Source organism: Cotesia glomerata, linkage group LG9 (genome assembly GCF_020080835.1).
Source record: "Cotesia glomerata isolate CgM1 linkage group LG9, MPM_Cglom_v2.3, whole genome shotgun sequence".
In the NCBI taxonomy this organism is placed as follows: domain Eukaryota; kingdom Metazoa; phylum Arthropoda; class Insecta; order Hymenoptera; family Braconidae; genus Cotesia; species Cotesia glomerata.
This window is the reverse complement of record NC_058166.1, coordinates 646,741-672,561: the sequence shown is the minus strand read 5'-3', so window position 1 is coordinate 672,561 and position 25,821 is coordinate 646,741. Positions and strand designations below refer to the sequence as shown.

The window sequence follows — 25,821 nt, the reverse complement described above, 5'->3', positions numbered from 1 at the left end:
CCGCGCGGTCTCTTCTTGTTTTACCGACTGATGGTAAAACAGGAATCTGTTTTACCGACTGATGGTAAAACAGTGATATAACCATTAGAAATCGTGCAAACTATGTTTATACAGTGATTTCTATGAAAATAATACTCAAAATAATGTTCTTTAAGAAATAAAGTCGATTCAAATACTTTCGAAAAATACCCTCACTCGGAAAATCGATTATTTCCGTTTCAACCGCAATAAACCCAAAGTCATGTGTAATTCTGTAAATACAATATGATAGCCACACTTATTCGTCCAAATCCGCGCTTTTCGGTATTTTCCTGTTTTACCGACTGATGGTAAAACAGGAATCTGTCTTACCGACTGATGGTAAAACAGTGATATAACCATTAGAAATCGTGCAAACTATGTTTATACAGTGATTTCTATGAAAATAATACTCAAAATAATGTTCTTTAAGAAATAAAGTCGATTCAAATACTTTCGAAAAATACCCTCACTCGGAAAATCGATTATTTCCGTTTCAACCGCAATAAACCCAAAGTCATGTGTAATTCTGTAAATACAATATGATAGCCACACTTATTCGTCCAAATCCGCGCTTTTCGGTATTTTCCTGTTTTACCGACTGATGGTAAAACAGGAATCTGTTTTACCGACTGATGGTAAAACAGTGATATAACCATTAGAAATCGTGCAAACTATGTTTATACAGTGATTTCTATGAAAATAATACTCAAAATAATGTTCTTTAAGAAATAAAGTCGATTCAAATACTTTCGAAAAATACCCTCACTCGGAAAATCGATTATTTCCGTTTCAACCGCAATAAACCCAAAGTCATGTGTAATTCTGTAAATACAATATGATAGCCACACTTATTCGTCCAAATCCGCGCTTTTCGGTATTTTCCTGTTTTACCGACTGATGGTAAAACAGGAATCTGTTTAACCGACTGATGGTAAAACAGTGATATAACCATTAGAAATCGTGCAAACTATGTTTATACAGTGATTTCTATGAAAATAATACTCAAAATAATGTTCTTTAAGAAATAAAGTCGATTCAAATACTTTCGAAAAATACCCTCACTCGGAAAATCGATTATTTCCGTTTCAACCGCAATAAACCCAAAGTCATGTGTAATTCTGTAAATACAATATGATAGCCACACTTATTCGTCCAAATCCGCGCTTTTCGGTATTTTCCTGTTTTACCGACTGATGGTAAAACAGGAATCTGTTTTGTCGACTGATGGTAAAACAGTGATATAACCATTAGAAATCGTGCAAACTATGTTTATACAGTGATTTCTATGAAAATAATACTCAAAATAATGTTCTTTAAGAAATAAAGTCGATTCAAATACTTTCGAAAAATACCCTCACTCGGAAAATCGATTATTTCCGTTTCAACCGCAATAAACCCAAAGTCATGTGTAATTCTGTAAATACAATATGATAGCCACACTTATTCGTCCAAATCCGCGCTTTTCGGTATTTTCCTGTTTTACCGACTGATGGTAAAACAGGAATCTGTTTTACCGACTGATGGTAAAACAGTGATATAACCATTAGAAATCGTGCAAACTATGTTTATACAGTGATTTCTATGAAAATAATACTCAAAATAATGTTCTTTTAAGAAATAAAGTCGATTCAAATACTTTCGAAAAATACCCTCACTCGGAAAATCGATTATTTCCGTTTCAACCGCAATAAACCCAAAGTCATGTGTAATTCTGTAAATACAATATGATAGCCACACTTATTCGTCCAAATCCGCGCTTTTCGGTATTTTCCTGTTTTACCGACTGATGGTAAAACAGGAATCTGTTTACCGACTGATGGTAAAACAGTGATATAACCATTAGAAATCGTGCAAACTATGTTTATACAGTGATTTCTATGAAAATAATACTCAAAATAATGTTCTTTAAGAAATAAAGTCGATTCAAATACTTTCGAAAAATACCCTCACTCGGAAAATCGATTATTTCCGTTTCAACCGCAATAAACCCAAAGTCATGTGTAATTCTGTAAATACAATATGATAGCCACACTTATTCGTCCAAATCCGCGCTTTTCGGTATTTTCCTGTTTTACCGACTGATGGTAAAACAGGAATCTGTTTACCGACTGATGGTAAAACAGTGATATAACCATTAGAAATCGTGCAAACTATGTTTATACAGTGATTTCTATGAAAATAATACTCAAAATAATGTTCTTTAAGAAATAAAGTCGATTCAAATACTTTCGAAAAATACCCTCACTCGGAAAATCGATTATTTCCGTTTCAACCGCAATAAACCCAAAGTCATGTGTAATTCTGTAAATACAATATGATAGCCACACTTATTCGTCCAAATCCGCGCTTTTCGGTATTTTCCTGTTTTACCGACTGATGGTAAAACAGGAATCTGTTTACCGACTGATGGTAAAACAGTGATATAACCATTAGAAATCGTGCAAACTATGTTTATACAGTGATTTCTATGAAAATAATACTCAAAATAATGTTCTTTAAGAAATAAAGTCGATTCAAATACTTTCGAAAAATACCCTCACTCGGAAAATCGATTATTTCCGTTTCAACCGCAATAAACCCAAAGTCATGTGTAATTCTGTAAATACAATATGATAGCCACACTTATTCGTCCAAATCCGCGCTTTTCGGTATTTTCCTGTTTTACCGACTGATGGTAAAACAGGAATCTGTTTACCGACTGATGGTAAAACAGTGATATAACCATTAGAAATCGTGCAAACTATGTTTATACAGTGATTTCTATGAAAATAATACTCAAAATAATGTTCTTTAAGAAATAAAGTCGATTCAAATACTTTCGAAAAATACCCTCACTCGGAAAATCGATTATTTCCGTTTCAACCGCAATAAACCCAAAGTCATGTGTAATTCTGTAAATACAATATGATAGCCACACTTATTCGTCCAAATCCGCGCTTTTCGGTATTTTCCTGTTTTACCGACTGATGGTAAAACAGGAATCTGTTTACCGACTGATGGTAAAACAGTGATATAACCATTAGAAATCGTGCAAACTATGTTTATACAGTGATTTCTATGAAAATAATACTCAAAATAATGTTCTTTAAGAAATAAAGTCGATTCAAATACTTTCGAAAAATACCCTCACTCGGAAAATCGATTATTTCCGTTTCAACCGCAATAAACCCAAAGTCATGTGTAATTCTGTAAATACAATATGATAGCCACACTTATTCGTCCAAATCCGCGCTTTTCGGTATTTTCCTGTTTTACCGACTGATGGTAAAACAGGAATCTGCTCAGCCGACTGATGGTAAAACAGTGATATAACCATTAGAAATCGTGCAAACTATGTTTATACAGTGATTTCTATGAAAATAATACTCAAAATAATGTTCTTTAAGAAATAAAGTCGATTCAAATACTTTCGAAAAATACCCTCACTCGGAAAATCGATTATTTCCGTTTCAACCGCAATAAACCCAAAGTCATGTGTAATTCTGTAAATACAATATGATAGCCACACTTATTCGTCCAAATCCGCGCTTTTCGGTATTTTCCTGTTTTACCGACTGATGGTAAAACAGGAATCTGTTTACCGACTGATGGTAAAACAGTGATATAACCATTAGAAATCGTGCAAACTATGTTTATACAGTGATTTCTATGAAAATAATACTCAAAATAATGTTCTTTAAGAAATAAAGTCGATTCAAATACTTTCGAAAAATACCCTCACTCGGAAAATCGATTATTTCCGTTTCAACCGCAATAAACCCAAAGTCATGTGTAATTCTGTAAATACAATATGATAGCCACACTTATTCGTCCAAATCCGCGCTTTTCGGTATTTTCCTGTTTTACCGACTGATGGTAAAACAGGAATCTGTTTTACCGACTGATGGTAAAACAGTGATATAACCATTAGAAATCGTGCAAACTATGTTTATACAGTGATTTCTATGAAAATAATACTCAAAATAATGTTCTTTAAGAAATAAAGTCGATTCAAATACTTTCGAAAAATACCCTCACTCGGAAAATCGATTATTTCCGTTTCAACCGCAATAAACCCAAAGTCATGTGTAATTCTGTAAATACAATATGATAGCCACACTTATTCGTCCAAATCCGCGCTTTTCGGTATTTTCCTGTTTTACCGACTGATGGTAAAACAGGAATCTGTTTTACCGACTGATGGTAAAACAGGAATCTGTTTTACCGACTGATGGTAAAACAGTGATATAACCATTAGAAATCGTGCAAACTATGTTTATACAGTGATTTCTATGAAAATAATACTCAAAATAATGTTCTTTAAGAAATAAAGTCGATTCAAATACTTTCGAAAAATACCCTCACTCGGAAAATCGATTATTTCCGTTTCAACCGCAATAAACCCAAAGTCATGTGTAATTCTGTAAATACAATATGATAGCCACACTTATTCGTCCAAATCCGCGCTTTTCGGTATTTTCCTGTTTTACCGACTGATGGTAAAACAGGAATCTGTTTTACCGACTGATGGTAAAACAGTGATATAACCATTAGAAATCGTGCAAACTATGTTTATACAGTGATTTCTATGAAAATAATACTCAAAATAATGTTCTTTAAGAAATAAAGTCGATTCAAATACTTTCGAAAAATACCCTCACTCGGAAAATCGATTATTTCCGTTTCAACCGCAATAAACCCAAAGTCATGTGTAATTCTGTAAATACAATATGATAGCCACACTTATTCGTCCAAATCCGCGCTTTTCGGTATTTTCCTGTTTTACCGACTGATGGTAAAACAGGAATCTGTTTTACCGACTGATGGTAAAACAGTGATATAACCATTAGAAATCGTGCAAACTATGTTTATACAGTGATTTCTATGAAAATAATACTCAAAATAATGTTCTTTAAGAAATAAAGTCGATTCAAATACTTTCGAAAAATACCCTCACTCGGAAAATCGATTATTTCCGTTTCAACCGCAATAAACCCAAAGTCATGTGTAATTCTGTAAATACAATATGATAGCCACACTTATTCGTCCAAATCCGCGCTTTTCGGTATTTTCCTGTTTTACCGACTGATGGTAAAACAGGAATCTGTTTTACCGACTGATGGTAAAACAGTGATATAACCATTAGAAATCGTGCAAACTATGTTTATACAGTGATTTCTATGAAAATAATACTCAAAATAATGTTCTTTAAGAAATAAAGTCGATTCAAATACTTTCGAAAAATACCCTCACTCGGAAAATCGATTATTTCCGTTTCAACCGCAATAAACCCAAAGTCATGTGTAATTCTGTAAATACAATATGATAGCCACACTTATTCGTCCAAATCCGCGCTTTTCGGTATTTTCCTGTTTTACCGACTGATGGTAAAACAGGAATCTGTTTTACCGACTGATGGTAAAACAGTGATATAACCATTAGAAATCGTGCAAACTATGTTTATACAGTGATTTCTATGAAAATAATACTCAAAATAATGTTCTTTAAGAAATAAAGTCGATTCAAATACTTTCGAAAAATACCCTCACTCGGAAAATCGATTATTTCCGTTTCAACCGCAATAAACCCAAAGTCATGTGTAATTCTGTAAATACAATATGATAGCCACACTTATTCGTCCAAATCCGCGCTTTTCGGTATTTTCCTGTTTTACCGACTGATGGTAAAACAGGAATCTGTTTTACCGACTGATGGTAAAACAGTGATATAACCATTAGAAATCGTGCAAACTATGTTTATACAGTGATTTCTATGAAAATAATACTCAAAATAATGTTCTTTAAGAAATAAAGTCGATTCAAATACTTTCGAAAAATACCCTCACTCGGAAAATCGATTATTTCCGTTTCAACCGCAATAAACCCAAAGTCATGTGTAATTCTGTAAATACAATATGATAGCCACACTTATTCGTCCAAATCCGCGCTTTCGGTATTTTCCTGTTTTACCGACTGATGGTAAAACAGGAATCTGTTTTACCGACTGATGGTAAAACAGTGATATAACCATTAGAAATCGTGCAAACTATGTTTATACAGTGATTTCTATGAAAATAATACTCAAAATAATGTTCTTTAAGAAATAAAGTCGATTCAAATACTTTCGAAAAATACCCTCACTCGGAAAATCGATTATTTCCGTTTCAACCGCAATAAACCCAAAGTCATGTGTAATTCTGTAAATACAATATGATAGCCACACTTATTCGTCCAAATCCGCGCTTTTCGGTATTTTCCTGTTTTACCGACTGATGGTAAAACAGGAATCTGTTTTACCGACTGATGGTAAAACAGTGATATAACCATTAGAAATCGTGCAAACTATGTTTATACAGTGATTTCTATGAAAATAATACTCAAAATAATGTTCTTTAAGAAATAAAGTCGATTCAAATACTTTCGAAAAATACCCTCACTCGGAAAATCGATTATTTCCGTTTCAACCGCAATAAACCCAAAGTCATGTGTAATTCTGTAAATACAATATGATAGCCACACTTATTCGTCCAAATCCGCGCTTTTCGGTATTTTCCTGTTTTACCGACTGATGGTAAAACAGGAATCTGTTTTACCGACTGATGGTAAAACAGTGATATAACCATTAGAAATCGTGCAAACTATGTTTATACAGTGATTTCTATGAAAATAATACTCAAAATAATGTTCTTTAAGAAATAAAGTCGATTCAAATACTTTCGAAAAATACCCTCACTCGGAAAATCGATTATTTCCGTTTCAACCGCAATAAACCCAAAGTCATGTGTAATTCTGTAAATACAATATGATAGCCACACTTATTCGTCCAAATCCGCGCTTTTCGGTATTTTCCTGTTTTACCGACTGATGGTAAAACAGGAATCTGTTTTACCGACTGATGGTAAAACAGTGATATAACCATTAGAAATCGTGCAAACTATGTTTATACAGTGATTTCTATGAAAATAATACTCAAAATAATGTTCTTTAAGAAATAAAGTCGATTCAAATACTTTCGAAAAATACCCTCACTCGGAAAATCGATTATTTCCGTTTCAACCGCAATAAACCCAAAGTCATGTGTAATTCTGTAAATACAATATGATAGCCACACTTATTCGTCCAAATCCGCGCTTTTCGGTATTTTCCTGTTTTACCGACTGATGGTAAAACAGGAATCTGTTTTACCGACTGATGGTAAAACAGTGATATAACCATTAGAAATCGTGCAAACTATGTTTATACAGTGATTTCTATGAAAATAATACTCAAAATAATGTTCTTTAAGAAATAAAGTCGATTCAAATACTTTCGAAAAATACCCTCACTCGGAAAATCGATTATTTCCGTTTCAACCGCAATAAACCCAAAGTCATGTGTAATTCTGTAAATACAATATGATAGCCACACTTATTCGTCCAAATCCGCGCTTTTCGGTATTTTCCTGTTTTACCGACTGATGGTAAAACAGGAATCTGTTTTACCGACTGATGGTAAAACAGTGATATAACCATTAGAAATCGTGCAAACTATGTTTATACAGTGATTTCTATGAAAATAATACTCAAAATAATGTTCTTTAAGAAATAAAGTCGATTCAAATACTTTCGAAAAATACCCTCACTCGGAAAATCGATTATTTCCGTTTCAACCGCAATAAACCCAAAGTCATGTGTAATTCTGTAAATACAATATGATAGCCACACTTATTCGTCCAAATCCGCGCTTTTCGGTATTTTCCTGTTTTACCGACTGATGGTAAAACAGTGATATAACCATTAGAAATCGTGCAAACTATGTTTATACAGTGAATTCTATGAAAATAATACTCAAAATAATGTTCTTTAAGAAATAAAGTCGATTCAAATACTTTCGAAAAATACCCTCACTCGGAAAATCGATTATTTCCGTTTCAACCGCAATAAACCCAAAGTCATGTGTAATTCTGTAAATACAATATGATAGCCACACTTATTCGTCCAAATCCGCGCTTTTCGGTATTTTCCTGTTTTACCGACTGATGGTAAAACAGGAATCTGTTTTACCGACTGATGGTAAAACAGTGATATAACCATTAGAAATCGTGCAAACTATGTTTATACAGTGATTTCTATGAAAATAATACTCAAAATAATGTTCTTTAAGAAATAAAGTCGATTCAAATACTTTCGAAAAATACCCTCACTCGGAAAATCGATTATTTCCGTTTCAACCGCAATAAACCCAAAGTCATGTGTAATTCTGTAAATACAATATGATAGCCACACTTATTCGTCCAAATCCGCGCTTTTCGGTATTTTCCTGTTTTACCGACTGATGGTAAAACAGGAATCTGTTTTACCGACTGATGGTAAAACAGTGATATAACCATTAGAAATCGTGCAAACTATGTTTATACAGTGATTTCTATGAAAATAATACTCAAAATAATGTTCTTTAAGAAATAAAGTCGATTCAAATACTTTCGAAAAATACCCTCACTCGGAAAATCGATTATTTCCGTTTCAACCGCAATAAACCCAAAGTCATGTGTAATTCTGTAAATACAATATGATAGCCACACTTATTCGTCCAAATCCGCGCTTTTCGGTATTTTCCTGTTTTACCGACTGATGGTAAAACAGGAATCTGTTTTACCGACTGATGGTAAAACAGTGATATAACCATTAGAAATCGTGCAAACTATGTTTATACAGTGATTTCTATGAAAATAATACTCAAAATAATGTTCTTTAAGAAATAAAGTCGATTCAAATACTTTCGAAAAATACCCTCACTCGGAAAATCGATTATTTCCGTTTCAACCGCAATAAACCCAAAGTCATGTGTAATTCTGTAAATACAATATGATAGCCACACTTATTCGTCCAAATCCGCGCTTTTCGGTATTTTCCTGTTTTACCGACTGATGGTAAAACAGGAATCTGTTTTACCGACTGATGGTAAAACAGTGATATAACCATTAGAAATCGTGCAAACTATGTTTATACAGTGATTTCTATGAAAATAATACTCAAAATAATGTTCTTTAAGAAATAAAGTCGATTCAAATACTTTCGAAAAATACCCTCACTCGGAAAATCGATTATTTCCGTTTCAACCGCAATAAACCCAAAGTCATGTGTAATTCTGTAAATACAATATGATAGCCACACTTATTCGTCCAAATCCGCGCTTTTCGGTATTTTCCTGTTTTACCGACTGATGGTAAAACAGGAATCTGTTTTACCGACTGATGGTAAAACAGTGATATAACCATTAGAAATCGTGCAAACTATGTTTATACAGTGATTTCTATGAAAATAATACTCAAAATAATGTTCTTTAAGAAATAAAGTCGATTCAAATACTTTCGAAAAATACCCTCACTCGGAAAATCGATTATTTCCGTTTCAACCGCAATAAACCCAAAGTCATGTGTAATTCTGTAAATACAATATGATAGCCACACTTATTCGTCCAAATCCGCGCTTTTCGGTATTTTCCTGTTTTACCGACTGATGGTAAAACAGGAATCTGTTTTACCGACTGATGGTAAAACAGTGATATAACCATTAGAAATCGTGCAAACTATGTTTATACAGTGATTTCTATGAAAATAATACTCAAAATAATGTTCTTTAAGAAATAAAGTCGATTCAAATACTTTCGAAAAATACCCTCACTCGGAAAATCGATTATTTCCGTTTCAACCGCAATAAACCCAAAGTCATGTGTAATTCTGTAAATACAATATGATAGCCACACTTATTCGTCCAAATCCGCGCTTTTCGGTATTTTCCTGTTTTACCGACTGATGGTAAAACAGGAATCTGTTTTACCGACTGATGGTAAAACAGGAATCTGTTTTACCGACTGATGGTAAAACAGTGATATAACCATTAGAAATCGTGCAAACTATGTTTATACAGTGATTTCTATGAAAATAATACTCAAAATAATGTTCTTTAAGAAATAAAGTCGATTCAAATACTTTCGAAAAATACCCTCACTCGGAAAATCGATTATTTCCGTTTCAACCGCAATAAACCCAAAGTCATGTGTAATTCTGTAAATACAATATGATAGCCACACTTATTCGTCCAAATCCGCGCTTTTCGGTATTTTCCTGTTTTACCGACTGATGGTAAAACAGGAATCTGTTTTACCGACTGATGGTAAAACAGTGATATAACCATTAGAAATCGTGCAAACTATGTTTATACAGTGATTTCTATGAAAATAATACTCAAAATAATGTTCTTTAAAAAAAAAAGTCGATTCAAATACTTTCAAAAAATACCCTCACTCGGAAAATCGATTATTTCCTTTTCAACCGCAATAAACCCAAAGTCATGTGTAATTCTGTAAATACAATATGGTAGCCACACTTATTCGTCCAAATCCGCGCTTTTCGCTATTTTCCTGTTTTACCGACTGATGGTAAAAAAGGAATCCGTTTTACCGACTGATGGTAAAAAAGGAATCTGTTTTACCGACTGATGGTAAAACAGTGGTATAACCATTAGAAATCGTGCAAGCTATGTTTATACAGTGATTTCTATGAAAATAATACTCAAAATAATGTTCTTTAAGAAATAAAGTCGATTCAAATACTTTCGAAAAATACCCTCACTCAGAAAATCGATTATTTCCGTTTCAACCGCAATAAACCCAAAGTCATGTGTAATTCTGTAAATACAATATGATAGCCACACTTATTCGTCCAAATCCGCGCTTTTCGGTATTTTCCTGTTTTACCGACTGATGGTAAAACAGGTATCTGTTTTACCGACTGATGGTAAAACCGTGGTATAACCATCAGAATTCGTGCAAGCCATGTTTATACAGTGATTTCTATGAAAATAATACTTAAAATAATGTTCTTTAAGAAATAAAGTCAATTTGAATTCCTTAAGGAAATACTCTCACTCGGAAAATCGTCGATTTTCGGTTCAAACGCAATAAATCCAAAATAATTAGTAATTTCTCGAATATAACCATCGGAATTCGTGCAAGCCATGTTTATACAAGAATTTCTGTGAAAAAATTACTTCAAATAATGTTCCTTGAAAAATAAAGTCGATTTGAATACTTTAAGGAAGTACCCTCTTTTGGAAAATCGTCGATTTTCGGTCCAGACCCAATGAATCCAGAGTAAACAGTAATTTCTCGAATATAACCATCAGAGTTTATGCAAGCCATGTCTATACAGTGATTTCTGTGAAAAAATTACTTAAAATAATGATCTTCTAAAAATAAAGTCTATTTGATTACTTGAAGGAAGTACCTTCACTTGGAAAATCGTCGATTTTCGGTCCAAACGCAATGAATCCAAAATAATCTGTAATTTCTCGAATATAACCATCAGAATTGGTGCAAGCCATGTTTATACAGTGATTTCCGTGGAAAAATTACTTAAAATGACTGAAATCATGTTAAATTATGTGAAATAATATGTAGCAATCTCTTGAACGAATCGATTGAAATTATGTGAAATTACATGAAATTATGTGAAGTTATCTCTTGAAGGAATCGATTGGAATTATGTGAAATTACATGAAGTTATGTGAAGTTATCTCTTGAAAGAATTGACTGGAATTATGTGAAGTTCTTTACAAATTTTTTTTTCACAAAAAGATTTCTGTGAAAAAATTACTTAAAATAATTTTCTCTGATAAATGAAGTCGATTTGAATACTTTAAGGAAGTACCTTCACTTGAAAATGGTCGATTTTCGGTCCAAACGCAATGAATCCAAATTAATCTGTAATTTTTCGAATATAACCATCAGAATTCGTGCAAGCCATGTTTATAGAGTGTTTTCTGTGAAAAAATGATTAAAAATAATGTTCTTAAGAAAATAAAGTCGATTCAAATACTTTCAAAAAATACCCTCACTCGGAAAATCGATTATTTCCGTTTCAACCGCAATAAACCCAAAGTCATGTGTAATTCTGTAAATACAATATGGTAGCCACACTTATTCGTCCAAATACGCGCTTTTCGGTATTTTCCTGTTTTACCGACTGATGGTAAAACAGGAATCTGTTTTACCGACTGATGGTAAAACAGTGGTACAACCATTAGAAATCGTGCAAGCTATGTTTATACAGTGATTTCTATGAAAATAATACTCAAAATAATGTTTTTTAAGAAATAAAGTCGATTCAAATACTTTCAAAAAATACCCTCACTCGGAAAATCGATTATTTCCGTTTCAACCGCAATAAACCCAAAGTCATGTGTAATTCTGTAAATACAATATGGTAGCCACACTTATTTGTCCAAATCCGCGCTTTTTGGTATTACCCTGTTTTACCGACTGATGGTAAAGCAGGAATCTGTTTTACCGACTGATGGTAAAACAGGAATCTGTTTTACCGACTGATGGTAAAACAGTGGTATAATTATCAGAAATCGTGCAAGCTATGTTTATACAGTGATTTCTATGAAAATAATACTCAAAATAATGTTCTTTAAAAAATAAAGTCGATTCAAATACTTTCAAAAAATACCCTCACTCGGAAAATCGATTATTTCCGTTTCAACCGCAATAAACCCAAAGTCATGTGTAATTCTGTAAATACAATATGGTAGCCACACTTATTCATCCAAATCCGCGCTTTTCGGTGTTTTTCTGTTTTACCGACTGATGGTAAAACAGGAATCTGTTTTACCGACTGATGGTAAAACATCGGTATAACCATTAGAAATCGTGCAAGCTATGTTTATACAGTGATTTCTATGAAAATAATACTCAAAATAATGTTCTTTAAGAAATAAAGTCGATTCAAATACTTTCAAAAAGTACCCTCACTCGGAAAATCGATTATTTCCGTTTCAACCGCAATAAACCCAAAGTCATGTGTAATTCTGTAAATACAATATGGTAGCCACACTTATTCGTCCAAATCCGCGCTTTTCGGTATTTTCCTGTTTTACCGACTGATGGTAAAACAGTGATATAACCATTAGAAATCGTGCAAGCTATGTTTATACAGTGATTTCTATGAAAATAATACTCAAAATAATGTTCTTCAAAAAATAAAGTCAATTTGAATTCGTTAAGGAAGTACTCTCACTCGGAAAATCGTCGATTTTCGGTTCAAACGCAATAAATCCAAAATAATTAGTAATTTCTTGAATATAACTATCGGAATTCCTTCAAGCCATGTTTATACAATAATTTCTGTGAAAAAATTACTTCAAATAATTTTCTCTGAAAAATAAAGTCGATTTGAATACTTTAAGGAAGTACCTTTACTTGAAAATCGTCGATTTTCGGTCCAAACGCAATAAATCCAAAATAATTAGTAATTTCTCGAATATAACCATCGGAATTCGTGCAAGCCATGTTTATACAAGAATTTTTGTGAAAAAATTACTTAAAATAATGTTACTTGAAAAATAAAGTCGATTTGAATACTTTAAGGAAGTACTCTCTTTCGGAAAATCGTCGATTTTCGGTCCAGACCCAATGAATCCAGAGTAATCAGTAATTTCTCGAATATAACCATCAGTGTTTATGCAAGCCATGTCTATACAGTGATTTCTGTGAAAAAATTACTTAAAATAATGTTCTTCTAAAAATAAAGTTAATTTGTATAGTTGGAGGAAGTACCTTCAATTGAAAAATCATCGATTTTCCGTCCAAACGCAATGAATCCGAAATAATCAGTAGTTTCTTGAATATAACCATCAGAATTCGTGCAACCCATGTCTATACAGTGATTTCTATGAAAATAATACTTAAAATAATGTTCTTCAAAAAATAAAGTCAATTTGAATTCCTTAAGGAAGTACTCTCACTCGGAAAATCGTCGATTTTCGGTTCAAACGCAATAAATCCAAAATAATTAGTAATTTCTCGAATATAACTATCGGAATTCCTTCAAGCCATGTTTATACAATAATTTCTGTGAAAAAATTACTTCAAATAATTTTCTCTGAAAAATAAAGTCGATTTGAATACTTTAAGGAAGTACCTTTACTTGAAAATCGTCGATTTTCGGTCCAAACGCAATAAATCCAAAATAATTAGTAATTTCTCGAATATAACCATCGGAATTCGTGCAAGCCATGTTTATACAAGAATTTCTGTGAAAAAATTACTTCAAATAATGTTCCTTGAAAAATAAAGTCGATTTGAATACTTTAAGGAAGTACCCTCTTTTGGAAAATCGTCGATTTTCGGTCCAGACCCAATGAATCCAGAGTAATCAGTAATTTCTCGAATATAACCATCAGAGTTTATGCAAGCCATGTCTATACAGTGATTTCTGTGAAAAAATTACTTAAAATAATGATCTTCTAAAAATAAAGTCTATTTGATTACTTGAAGGAAGTACCTTCACTTGGAAAATCGTCGATTTTCGGTCCAAACGCAATTAATCCAAAATAATCTGTAATTTCTCGAATATAACCATCAGAATTGGTGCAAGCCATGTTTATACAGTGATTTCCGTGGAAAAATTACTTAAAATGACTGAAATCATGTTAAATTATGTGAAATAATATGTAGCAATCTCTTGAACGAAGCGATTGAAATTATGTGAAATTACATGAAATTATGTGAAGTTATCTCTTGAAGGAATCGATTGGAATTATGTGAAATTACATGAAGTTATGTGAAGTTATCTCTTGAAAGAATTGACTGGAATTATGTGAAGTTCTTTACAAATTTTTTTTTCACAAAAAGATTTCTGTGAAAAAATTACTTAAAATAATTTTCTCTGATAAATGAAGTCGATTTGAATACTTTAAGGAAGTACCTTCACTTGAAAATTGTCGATTTTCGGTCCAAACGCAATGAATCCAAATTAATCTGTAATTTTTCGAATATAACCATCAGAATTCGTGCAAGCCATGTTTATAGAGTGTTTTCTGTGAAAAAATGATTAAAAATAATGTTCTTAAGAAAATAAAGTCGATTTGAATACTTTAAGGAAGTACCCTTACTCGGTAAATCGTCGATTTTCGCTCCAAACGCAATGAATCCAAAATAATCAGTAATTCCTCGAATATAACCATCAGGATTCGCGCAAGCTATGTTTATATAGTGATTTCTGTGAAAAAATTACTCAAAATAATGTTCTTTAAAAAATAAAGTCGATTTGAATACTCTAAATAAGTACCTTCTTTTGGAAAAATTTTCGATTTTCGGTCCAAACGCAATGAATCTAAAATAATCTGTAATTTCTCGAAACAACCAAGAGTGGAAACAGGCATCATACCTAACAAGCAGTGATTAGAGTTCTAGCAGAGGAAAGACGAGCCCTTTACTAATGAGAAAGCTCAACTGCATTGAGCCTTGAAGAACTTAGAATTGAAGAACGGCAGAACAGCATAGGCCGATGGCAACTACAATGGGATCCTGCAGAGAAGGGTAGGTGGACGCACCGCCTCATACCTCTGATTGACATTTGGCTTAACCGGAATCACGGCGAGGTCAATTACTATCTTACGCAGATGTTGTCGGGACACGGGTGTTTTCGAGAGTATCTACACCGCTTTAAGCACGATGACTCTTCGGAGTGCCCGTCCTGCCCAGGAGTTGCTGAAGATGCGGAGCACGTCTTCTTTGTATGTCCTCGTTTCGATCCTCAGCGTAAAGAGTTGGAGAGGATCCTGAACCAGAGAATGCAACCAGATTCACTAGTGGAAGCAATGTTGTCATCAGAAGCTGCCTGGAACGCAACCAACACGTTTGCAACAAAAGTCCTCAAAGACTTGCGTTCCACCAAAAGAAGAAGAGCAAATATCAGAAGATAGAAGGAAGGTAGTTAACACCTTAGCCACTAGAAGGAAGAGCAGTAGCTAGTTCCTCCGCTTACGAAGTAATGCCTGACGGCGGTTCCCATGAGGGATTAGAGGAAAGAAGAAAAGGGGTTTAGGGTTTAGTGAGTAGGGGCGTTAGCGTCGAGTTTTAGTATGACACTGCGTGGAGTCTTCACATATCCAGGCGAAACAGCTATGCATGGAATCCGCAAAAAGGATTCCCCCCTCTAGAAAAAAAAAAAAAAAAAAAAAAAAAACACACACACATACACATACATACAAACATAGTGACACCCTCGCGGGGATAGTCAGGGAAGCTTCATGTGACCTTCAAACGTCGAGATCTGATGAAAACTCGATTTTTGTAAAACGGGGTAAAACCAATAACTTCCCGATTTTTGAAAATCTGAGATTTTTTTAGCGGGAAGGTAAAAATTTTTAATAAAATTTGTCGATTAAAGTGTCCTCTTTAAGATGAAATTAGTTTAATGTCTTATTTTTGATTAGATAAAAAGATATTAATTTTTCAAGAAGAAAAAACACGATAAATTCCTAAAAAAAAAAGGTTTTTTGATTTGTGGGCGCTGAAAATTTTAAGAAAAAAATTTTTTTTTTCAAAAACTTATAGTAGATTTTAAAGCTGAGACTCTGAGGATTATAAAAATCTCGGCGAAGACATAAAAATAAAAAGTTTACTATTTTAAATCCTCAGTCAAAGTTTATAAAATTTTTTTTCTTCGAGATTTAATTATTTTTATTAAATAAATGATCATAGAACAAAATAATTTAAACAAAAATTGTAGCTTAAAATGTCGTCTTTTAAATAAACTTGATCCGGTTTCTTAATTTTTGTTAAGAAAATAGTCATAGAATTTTAAACTTTGTAATTACTGCTTTCAGGGTTGTACTGCTATAAATCCTCTTTAGCCGGAGATTATGCTTATTTAACCCCTTAATTTAACTCCTGGTTGGTTTTAAAAATTAATAATTATATTCCTGGCCAAAAATAAAGAACCGGACTGAATTAATTTTAAGAAAAAAAAATTATTATATTATAATCTTGATTAGGAAATATTTTTTCAATTGAATAAATAAAATTGTGAAATTTTCGAATGTTTACAGAGTTTATTTAACAATTATAAAGAATAAAAAGTTAATTTTAGATGATTGAGCATATGAATGCATCGATTTCTTACGAAAGTCTGATTAAATCGAGGATAAATATTGGAGACTTTTAATTAAGATTATATATTCGTCATCCGCAAGTTATAAAAAGCAGTAAGTTAATTTTATTACAATAAATTCTATATCTTGATAACTGTTGATCTTTTACAAAAAAAAGTTGTAACTAAAAGTTTCTTCTTCAAGGCAAAATTAATTCTGTGTCAAAATTTTAATTAGAAAAAAAGTTATGGAGCTTTAAGCCCATAAAACATGGTGAATTTATGAAAAATATGTTTTTTTTTTAATTGGGGGCGCTGGAAACATTGAGAAATATTTTCAAAATTAGAAAAATTAATAGTGTATCTTAAAGTTGAGACTTTAAGGATAATAAAAATCCCGGCAAAGACATAAAAATAATTTTTTTAATTATTTCAAACCGGTGGTTAAGTTTGTAGGAACTTATTTCGATTAATAGTGATGTTTAAAAGTTTGATAATTTTTATTAACGAAACTTTTGGATGTAAAAAAAAATTTTTTCGACAAAAGTTGTAGCTAAAAATTTTCTTTTTGAGATAAATTTTAACCGGTTTGTTAATTTTGATTAGAAAAAAAGTTGTGAATTTTTAAAGTACCAAAAACTAGTAAAATTCGTAAAAACATCGTTTTTTGAGTTAGAGGCGCTGAAAACTGTTCGAAAAAATGTCAGAATTAAAAAACCAAGTAGTGTATCTTAAATTATAGACTTGAAGGATTCTAAAAACCCCGGCGAAGACATAAAAATAATTATTTCTCTATTTTTAATCCGCAGATAAAGTATGAAAAATTTTTCTTCGCTAATTTTTACGATTTTTATAAAAAATTTTTTTTGTTCACTTTCAGAATATAATTTTATAAAAAATGATTTACAAATTATTATGTCTACTTCTTGGGAACCTGATGAGCGTATGGTTAACCGCTTGTCTCTACAATGATTGTGAATTTCTGCCTGAATTTACAGACTCAGTGAGTAAAATATCAGAATTTATTTCGAATTAAAGGAATTAATTTTAGATTATAATTAATTGATTTAATCATTCCTAGTGTAACAAGGGTCCTGACAATCTTACGTGTGAAGATTCCAAATGTGTCGCAAGTAGTTGAAAAAATTACCGGAAAAAAAAAAAAAAAAAAAAAAAAAAAAACGAAATTGTAACAATGAATTGTCTGTAATAAATATTTTTAGAATTTATTTAAATTCTAATGTAATTTTTATTTTTAATTGATATTATTTTTCATCATGCTTATTGTAAGAATTTTTATATAATTTCTACAGTTTAAATTATGGAAACAAAATAATTTATGTTTTGTCCGCAGAATTTTTCTGTAAAACGTACTGTTAGCTGGTAAGACATTTGAAATAAAAAATTAAACATTTTAATGAACACAAATAAAGTTTATTAATTAAAAAATTATCCTAAAATAATTGTTATCATTTATAAATTGAGGTATAATATTCTTCTTCAAGGTCGTACAAATCAGCAGCCATGTCGTCCCTCAAGGACGCCAATTTTTGGTCGCACTCGGCCTGCTTCTGCCTGAAGAGCTTGCTGTTGGTCGCGATCGCCTCGTTTACCGACGGAAAATCGTTTAAAATCAGGTACTGCTTGATATCAGAGACCAGCTTCATCAGGGATTCCCCGGCTCTGACGATATTTGCCGCTCTTACGTGCATCTCGTATGTGTCCTGCTCGCACTGCGTCATCCTCGTCAGCTGCTGGGCTTCCGTGTCGCCTTTTGCTAGCTTTAAAATTCCTTAAATCACTAATTAATTAATATCTCGAAAACTAATAGAGAGTTTAGAGAAATATTTAAAAAGCTAACAATTGTCAGAAATTTAATTTTATGAAGATAGAGTACCCTATAAACCCACAAGGTGGACTTAGAAGTGATTTTATAAACCGCGAATTAATTTTATAATCGCGGTTTTCGCAGGTGAGTAAATATTGTATAAAATATAGATATGTGGGGTATCGTTGGATCGGAAATTTAATTCTCTGTAACTGATGTCCTTTATTTTTTTTATAAAATGCTTAGTTTTCAAAATAATTGCAATTTTGTTAATTTACAGATCGTAAAATTAATTTCAATGACTTATGGTCACCCTATCTTCTCGGAATTAAATTATTTAATTAAATCAGGAATTTAAATTTCTGACCTTATTCTACCCCTGAAATTTATAAAATTAATAATTTTATAAATTTAAACTTTCAAAATTATTTTCTAACCTAAAAATTTTTATAAACAAAATAATTACCTTCAAAATTTTCCAGCATCGATTTAACATCGTCCTTTAGTCTTATTGTATAAGATTTTAATAAAGCTTCTTTGCTTTGCGGTAAATTACGTACATTACTCATTTTATTACTATTTAGTATTAATATTTAAAAATAAAAAAAAAAACCTTTAGTGTTATGTTTACACCGCTTAAAACAACAACAACAACAATCCCAGCTGCGTACTGTGTGTGATTACTCTGTAGATAGTATGACCTCCCTTAATACCTACTGAGTTTTATAATTTAGTTTGAATTTCGGCCACTGGCGCGCAGATGCAATTTTAGCGCGGGAAAAATTTTTAAATAAAAAAATTATTGATTGAAATTTTAAAAAACAATCTATAGTAGTCTTTATAATTTAAAAAATTAATTGACACTTTCTAAAAATTTTCATTTATTTGAAAAATATATTAAAAAACCAAAACAAAATTGACCTGCAAGTTTTCTAAAATTTTTTTTCTATAAATATCTAGTGAAAAGTTACTGAAGAAAATTTTAAAAATTTACATTTTTTTCCCCAAAAAAAAATCTAAAATTTGACTTACAATTAAAAAAAATTTTTTTTTAAATTTAATAATAAAAAAAACGAAAGTTTTCCTCCGGAAAAGCGACTGAACCTTCTGAGGGGTGGGGAGTATCGATTTTCCGAGCCTAGCTGGGTTTATCCTAGTTTCAGTTTCCAGTCACAGTCGAATCAATATGCCGCGTGCGACTGACAAGTGAAACAGTGTAAAAAAAAAAATACAAAATGACTTTTTCAAGACCAATTTGATCGTTTTTAAAATCAAAAAAATGAAAATGGAGTTGTTTGTGATTTTCGCGTTAATTGCCGCGATTTCCGGAAAATTGCCGCCGAGTGACGATAATATTTTGCATATTGGTGGGATTTTTCCTATCGGAGGCGAAGGAGGTTGGCAAGGAGGTCAAGTAAGTATTGACTTGTATTGATTTATTCTAATGAGCTATTAAAAAAAATTTTTTTTTTTTCGTTTTTTAGGCCTGTATGCCCGCAGCTAATTTAGCGCTGACTGATGTCAATAGGGAGAAAAATTTACTGCCAGGATTTGAGCTCAAATTGCATTCCAATGACAGCGAGGTAAGAAAATAATTTTTTTTCTTTTTTATATGTTTATAATTTTTTTTTATTTTAGTGCGAACCTGGGTTGGGAGCCTCTGTGATGTACAACTTGCTGTACAATGCGCCGCAGAAGCTGATGTTACTCGCAGGATGCTCCACTGTTTGTACTACAGTTGCAGAAGCCTCCAAAATGTGGAATTTAGTCGTCGTAAGTCTTTTTTCTGTGTCGTAAATTTAATTTTAAGAGATTGAGTATACCTAAATATTGAAAAATAAATGTTTTTTTTTTTTTTTTCCAGCTGTGCTACGGAGCTTCTTCACCAGCGTTGTCAGATCGTAACAGGTTTCCAACGTTATTCCGAACGCACCCGAGCGCGACAGTCCACAACCCGACGCGGATAAAACTGTTCCAAAAATTCGGATGGTCACGAGTCGCCATCTTGCAGCAAGCCGAAGAAGTTTTTATTTCCACCGTCGAAGACCTGGAGGCTCGTTGCAAAGAAGCGGGCATAGAAATCGTCACCCGTCAAAGTTTCCTCTCAGACCCCGCCGACGCGGTGAGGAACCTCCGTCGGCAAGATGCGAGGATCATCGTCGGGCTGTTTTATGTCGTCGCGGCCAGAAGGGTCCTCTGCGAGGTTTACCACCAAAATTTGTACGGCAAAAGCTACGTATGGTTTTTTATCGGGTGGTACGAGGACAATTGGTTCGAGGTGAACTTGGACAAAGAGGGAATCACTTGCACTAAGGAACAAATGCGACAAGCCGCTGAGGGTCACATGACCACCGAGGCTCTCATGTGGAACCAGAACAATGACACGACAATCAGTGGGATGACCTCGGAGGATTTCAGGCAGAGGCTTAATAAGCAGCTGAAGGAGGATGGGTATGATGTTGATAATAATAGATATCCTGAGGGATATCAGGAAGCTCCTCTGGCTTATGATGCTGTTTGGTCGGTTGCTTTAGGTCAGTTTTTATAAATTATATGGAACAATTATAAATAAATTTTTGCAATTCTACAAAATTATTCTCCTTTTGTTCCAGCGTTCAACAAAACAATGGATAAACTCTCAAAATCTGGAAAAAGCTTGAAGAATTTCACTTACACCGACAAAGAAATCGCCGATGAGATCTACAGCGCCATAAACTCCACCCAGTTCCTCGGAGTTTCGGTACCTCCCACTTTTTTTCTATATTAACCCCGCCCAGTTCCAAACACGCCGCTTTTTAACTTATAACGTGTGGCTCGGATAAAAAAAAAAGGCGGAGCAATATTCTATTTCCAACAATACTATTTGCTCAATGGGTGTACTTTGTTCCATATACTTGGGGGGGGGGTCTTGTTCCGACTCCGCCCACTAACCTAAAATTTTCTTATTTTTCAGGGATACGTGGCTTTCAGCTCACAGGGAGACCGAATCGCTTTGACGCAAATCGAGCAAGTTATCGACGGAAATTACGTAAAGCTTGGCTACTATGACACTCAGAGCGACAACCTAACCTGGAAGAACCGCGAACGGTGGATCGGAAGCAAGGTTCCGCAAGATCGAACCATAGTCCGAAAAGTCCTGCGAACTGTGTCCACGCCCCTGTTTGCGTGTATGAGCGCATGCTCCGCCCTGGGGATTGTCATCGCGATCTTGTTGATTTTTTTTAACGTCTGGTTCAGGCACCGGAGAGTTGTCTTGTCCTCGCACCCGGTCTGTAACACGATAATGCTCGCAGGAGTGATTATCTGCTTCATCTCTGTGTTCCTTCTGGGGCTGGACGGGAGGTTCGTGTCCCCTGGAGAATACGAACACGTTTGCCAAGCACGGGCCTGGATGTTGTCAATAGGATTCACTTTAGGATTCGGGGCAATGTTCTCCAAGGTCTGGAGGGTCCATCGACTGACCACTAAGACCAAGGCCGACCAGGCGAAGCTCTTCATTGCCAAGCAAAAGGTCTCCAGTGTCCAGAAAAACGTCCAGCCTTGGAAATTGTACACAATGGTAAGCGCGCTTCTTGCTATTGATGTTATCATTCTTGGCGCCTGGCAGGGGCTTGATCCCCTTCAGAGGACTATTGAGGTCTTTCCTCTGGAAGCTTCTCCTCATGGAGATGATGATGCCAAGATCAGTCCAGAGCTGGAGCACTGCGAGAGTCAAAATAACAGCGTTTGGCTGGGACTCGTTTATGGTTACAAGGGCATTGTCCTAGTTTTTGGACTATTTTTGGCCTATGAGACCAGGAGCATCAAAGTCAAACAGATTAACGACTCCAGGTAGGTCCTAAAAGTCTTCTCTTTACGACGAAATTTTCTCGGTTTCTTAATTTTGATTAGAAAAAAAGTTATGAATTTTTAAATGCTAAAAATATGGTAAAATCACGAAAATACGGGGGTATTTTTTTTTTTTTTTTTTTTTTTTACTTGGGGGCGCTGAAAACTTTGTCAAAAAATGTCGGAATATAAAAAGTAAAGATTTATTCTGAAAGCTAAGATTCTAAGGATTCTTAAAATGCCGACGAAGACATAAAAATATCTAGTTGTCTATTTTTTATCCTCGATCAAACTTTTTAGAATTTTCAAAAAATCTAATTTTTAAGTTTGACAATTTTCATTAATGAAATTATCAGTTTGAGAAAAAAAAGTTTTGAACAAAAATTGTAGCTTCAATTGTCCTCTTTGAGATAAATTTGGTCCGGTTCCTTGATATTAATTAGAAAAAAAAGTTATGAATTTTTTAAGTACTCAAAACATGGTAAATTTATAAAAAAAAAAAAGGTATTTTTTGAGTTGGAAAGTTCCTTAAAAAATGTTAGAATATAAAAACTAAATAGATATTCTGAAAGCTAAGATTTTAAGAATTCTAAAAATGTCGGCGAAGACATAAAAATAATTAATCTACTATTTTTAATTCCCTAGATACGTCGGGATGTCAATCTACAACGTAGTGATCCTCTGCCTGATAACAGCGCCAGTAACAATAGTAATCGCGAGCCAACAGGACGCGAGTTTCACCTTTGTGGCTTTGGCGATAATCTTCTGCTGCTTTTTGAGCATGGCGCTGATCTTCGTCCCGAAGGTAATCGAAGTTATCCGACACCCGAGAGATAAAGCCGAGTCAAAGTACAACCCGGACATGGGAATGTCCAAAGAAGACGAGGAACGGTACCAGAAGCTCGTTAATGAGAACGACGAGCTCCAGAGACTGATTGCCCAGGTACAACAAAATGGCGGTCGTTACAAAATGGCGGAGGTTTAATTTTTTTTTTTTTTTTTTTTTCGGGTTTTTTAGAAAGAAGAAAAGATAAAAGTCCTGAAACAACGGCTGGCCGAAAGGGACGTCGCGAAAGGAGTCGCCTTTGCTCCAGGTGGCGCTGCTGCGGGCGGTAATGTACCAAAAGACTCGCTGATTGTCGCGGACTTTGTTACCGGCGAGGGGACCTCCGACAGCGCGATCGGTGGGGGCATTTCTGTTTACACGAGATCCTCACGTGCATCTGCATCTGATTTTGAGTTCTCTGAGTCGTATCTTTAATTTTTAGTATCTGCACTCCCTGTTTCATTATTAAGAATAATGTCTGTCAATTTTTTCATCAAATTATTTGGATAATTGACCAGGAAAATCGCAAATTGCAGTTTTAATTGAACTTGAGGACTTTATTGGGGCTTAAATATACTTAAGTAGTCTTGGTCAATTATTTTAATAATTACTGAGAAGAAAAATTGAAAAAGTGTATTCATAGGCCTATATACTGTATTTTTGTGTGTTTAAAATACGAAAATACCGCGACCTAAAAATCCTATTGATTTTGATATTTTTTTAAGACACTAACATAATAAGTACAATATTTATAATTTTTCAATAATTATTTGGGTCCAAATGATAACAATCAGCGAATTTTTAATTATACATAATGATCATTAATATACTATTTTTTTTTAGCGTCTTCCGGTAGATGGATAATGCATGGCACGCCCTTTTAGTTCTTACGCTAATATTAATTATTATTAATGGACGTCTTGAGAAATTTTCTTTAATATCTCAGTTTCTGATTTTTTTAGAGACAAAAGTTGTAGCTAACAATGTCCTCTTTCTAAAAAATTGGTAAATTTCTAAAAAAAAAAAAAACGGATTTTTTTAGTTGGGGGCGCTGAAAACTTCCTTAAAAAATGTCAGAATATTAAAACTAAATAGATATTCTGAAAGTTAAGATTCTAAGGATTCTTAAAATGCAGGCGAAGACATAAAAATAATTAGTTGTCTATTTTTTATCCTCGATCAAACTTTTTTAGAATTTTCAAAAAATCTAATTTTCAAGTTTGACAATTTTTATTAATGAAATTATCAGTTTGAGAAAAAAAAGTTTCAAAAAAAAATTGTAGCCTCAAGTGTCCTCTTTTAGATAAATTTGGTCCGGTTCCTCGATATTAATTAGAAAAAAAGTTATGAATTTTTCAAGTACTCAAAACATGGTAAATTTGTAAAAAAAAAAAGGTATTTTTTGAATTGGGAGAGCTGAAAATTTCCTTAAAAAATGTCAGAATATAAAAAATAAATATTTATTCTGAAAGCTAAGATTCTAAAGATTCTAAAAATGCCGGCAAAGACATAAAAATATTGAATAATCCTAAAAAAATCTCCAATCAAAGTTAAAATTTTCTCACGATGTCCAACACAAAAATTCTAGATCTATTTATTTAATTAGCGCATGTTTATTTCTAGCTCCAATTGCAGTTAAATCTCGTTAGATTGTCGATCGCAGATAACAATATACCAGAAAAATTATAACAAATCTGTAAACCTCATAAAAAATTCCCAAATTATAAAAGAAAATTCGAGACCTAACGAGATTTAAGCAGCTTTAGAAAATATTTTTACCATTCATAAATTTGGGATTTTTATTGAGGTAATTAAAAGTTGTAATTAATAAATTAATTTATGAATGGAAAAAATATCAAGAGTAATTAAAAAAAAAAATTTTTTTATTAATTTTCTGATTTTAGAGACTGATCACCTCGGATAGAACGCCGCTGGAAGCCTGTTACAATATTATTATTATAAATAATAATTTATTTTTAAGTTATCGACAATCTCGTTAAAATAACGATTTAACTGCAATTTTTCGTCAATTAGCCTTGTTAGAATTAATTATTAAGTTTAAGATAAATGTTGAAGAAAGTATTCGTATATATATATATGTATATAAATTATTAAAAAAAAAAAAAAAATACATTAAAAAAATTTAATATGTAATTTTTATTTATTTTTATTTTAATAATAATTATCGACACACTGATTACACACTTAAGTATAGACAATAATCTTAAAAATTAAAAATCTATAATTAAACAATAACATAAATGAATTTCTAAATTAATATACAAATAAAACATTGAAACAAAATACTTACAGTTTTAATAAATAATTTCGGAATGAAATTTTCTTCATTCTAAATACACTCAATACTTGAATGATTAATAAATAAAAAAAAAAAAAAAAGTACCTTGGAAAATTAATATAT

The 25,821-nt window shown here is 32.9% G+C and overlaps 2 protein-coding genes and 1 long non-coding RNA gene across 3 annotated transcripts; 2 read left to right on the top strand and 1 right to left on the bottom strand.

Annotated features, from left to right (window-relative positions):
* Window positions 1–16,853: 16,853 nt before the first annotated feature.
* On the top strand, window positions 16,854–18,070 carry LOC123271699. Its single transcript, XR_006510948.1, has 3 exons — window positions 16,854–17,032; window positions 17,798–17,920; window positions 17,999–18,070. It is a non-coding gene; the product is annotated as an uncharacterized LOC123271699 (long non-coding RNA).
* A 259-nt stretch (window positions 18,071–18,329) lies between these two features.
* On the bottom strand, window positions 18,330–19,399 carry LOC123271698 (mediator of RNA polymerase II transcription subunit 22). Its single transcript, XM_044738088.1, has 2 exons — window positions 19,212–19,399; window positions 18,330–18,709 (listed from the first exon to the last, which is right to left on the bottom strand). The coding sequence occupies exons 1-2, from the start codon at window positions 19,312–19,314 to the stop codon at window positions 18,387–18,389; spliced, it is 426 nt and encodes a 141-aa protein (XP_044594023.1). The 5' UTR covers window positions 19,315–19,399; the 3' UTR covers window positions 18,330–18,386.
* A 499-nt stretch (window positions 19,400–19,898) lies between these two features.
* LOC123271694 (gamma-aminobutyric acid type B receptor subunit 1) lies at window positions 19,899–25,397 on the top strand. Its single transcript, XM_044738080.1, has 9 exons — window positions 19,899–20,159; window positions 20,230–20,328; window positions 20,384–20,518; window positions 20,610–21,279; window positions 21,358–21,485; window positions 21,699–22,576; window positions 23,219–23,516; window positions 23,592–25,206; window positions 25,304–25,397. The coding sequence occupies exons 1-8, from the start codon at window positions 20,025–20,027 to the stop codon at window positions 23,832–23,834; spliced, it is 2,586 nt and encodes an 861-aa protein (XP_044594015.1). The 5' UTR covers window positions 19,899–20,024; the 3' UTR covers window positions 23,835–25,206; window positions 25,304–25,397.
* Window positions 25,398–25,821: the final 424 nt, after the last annotated feature.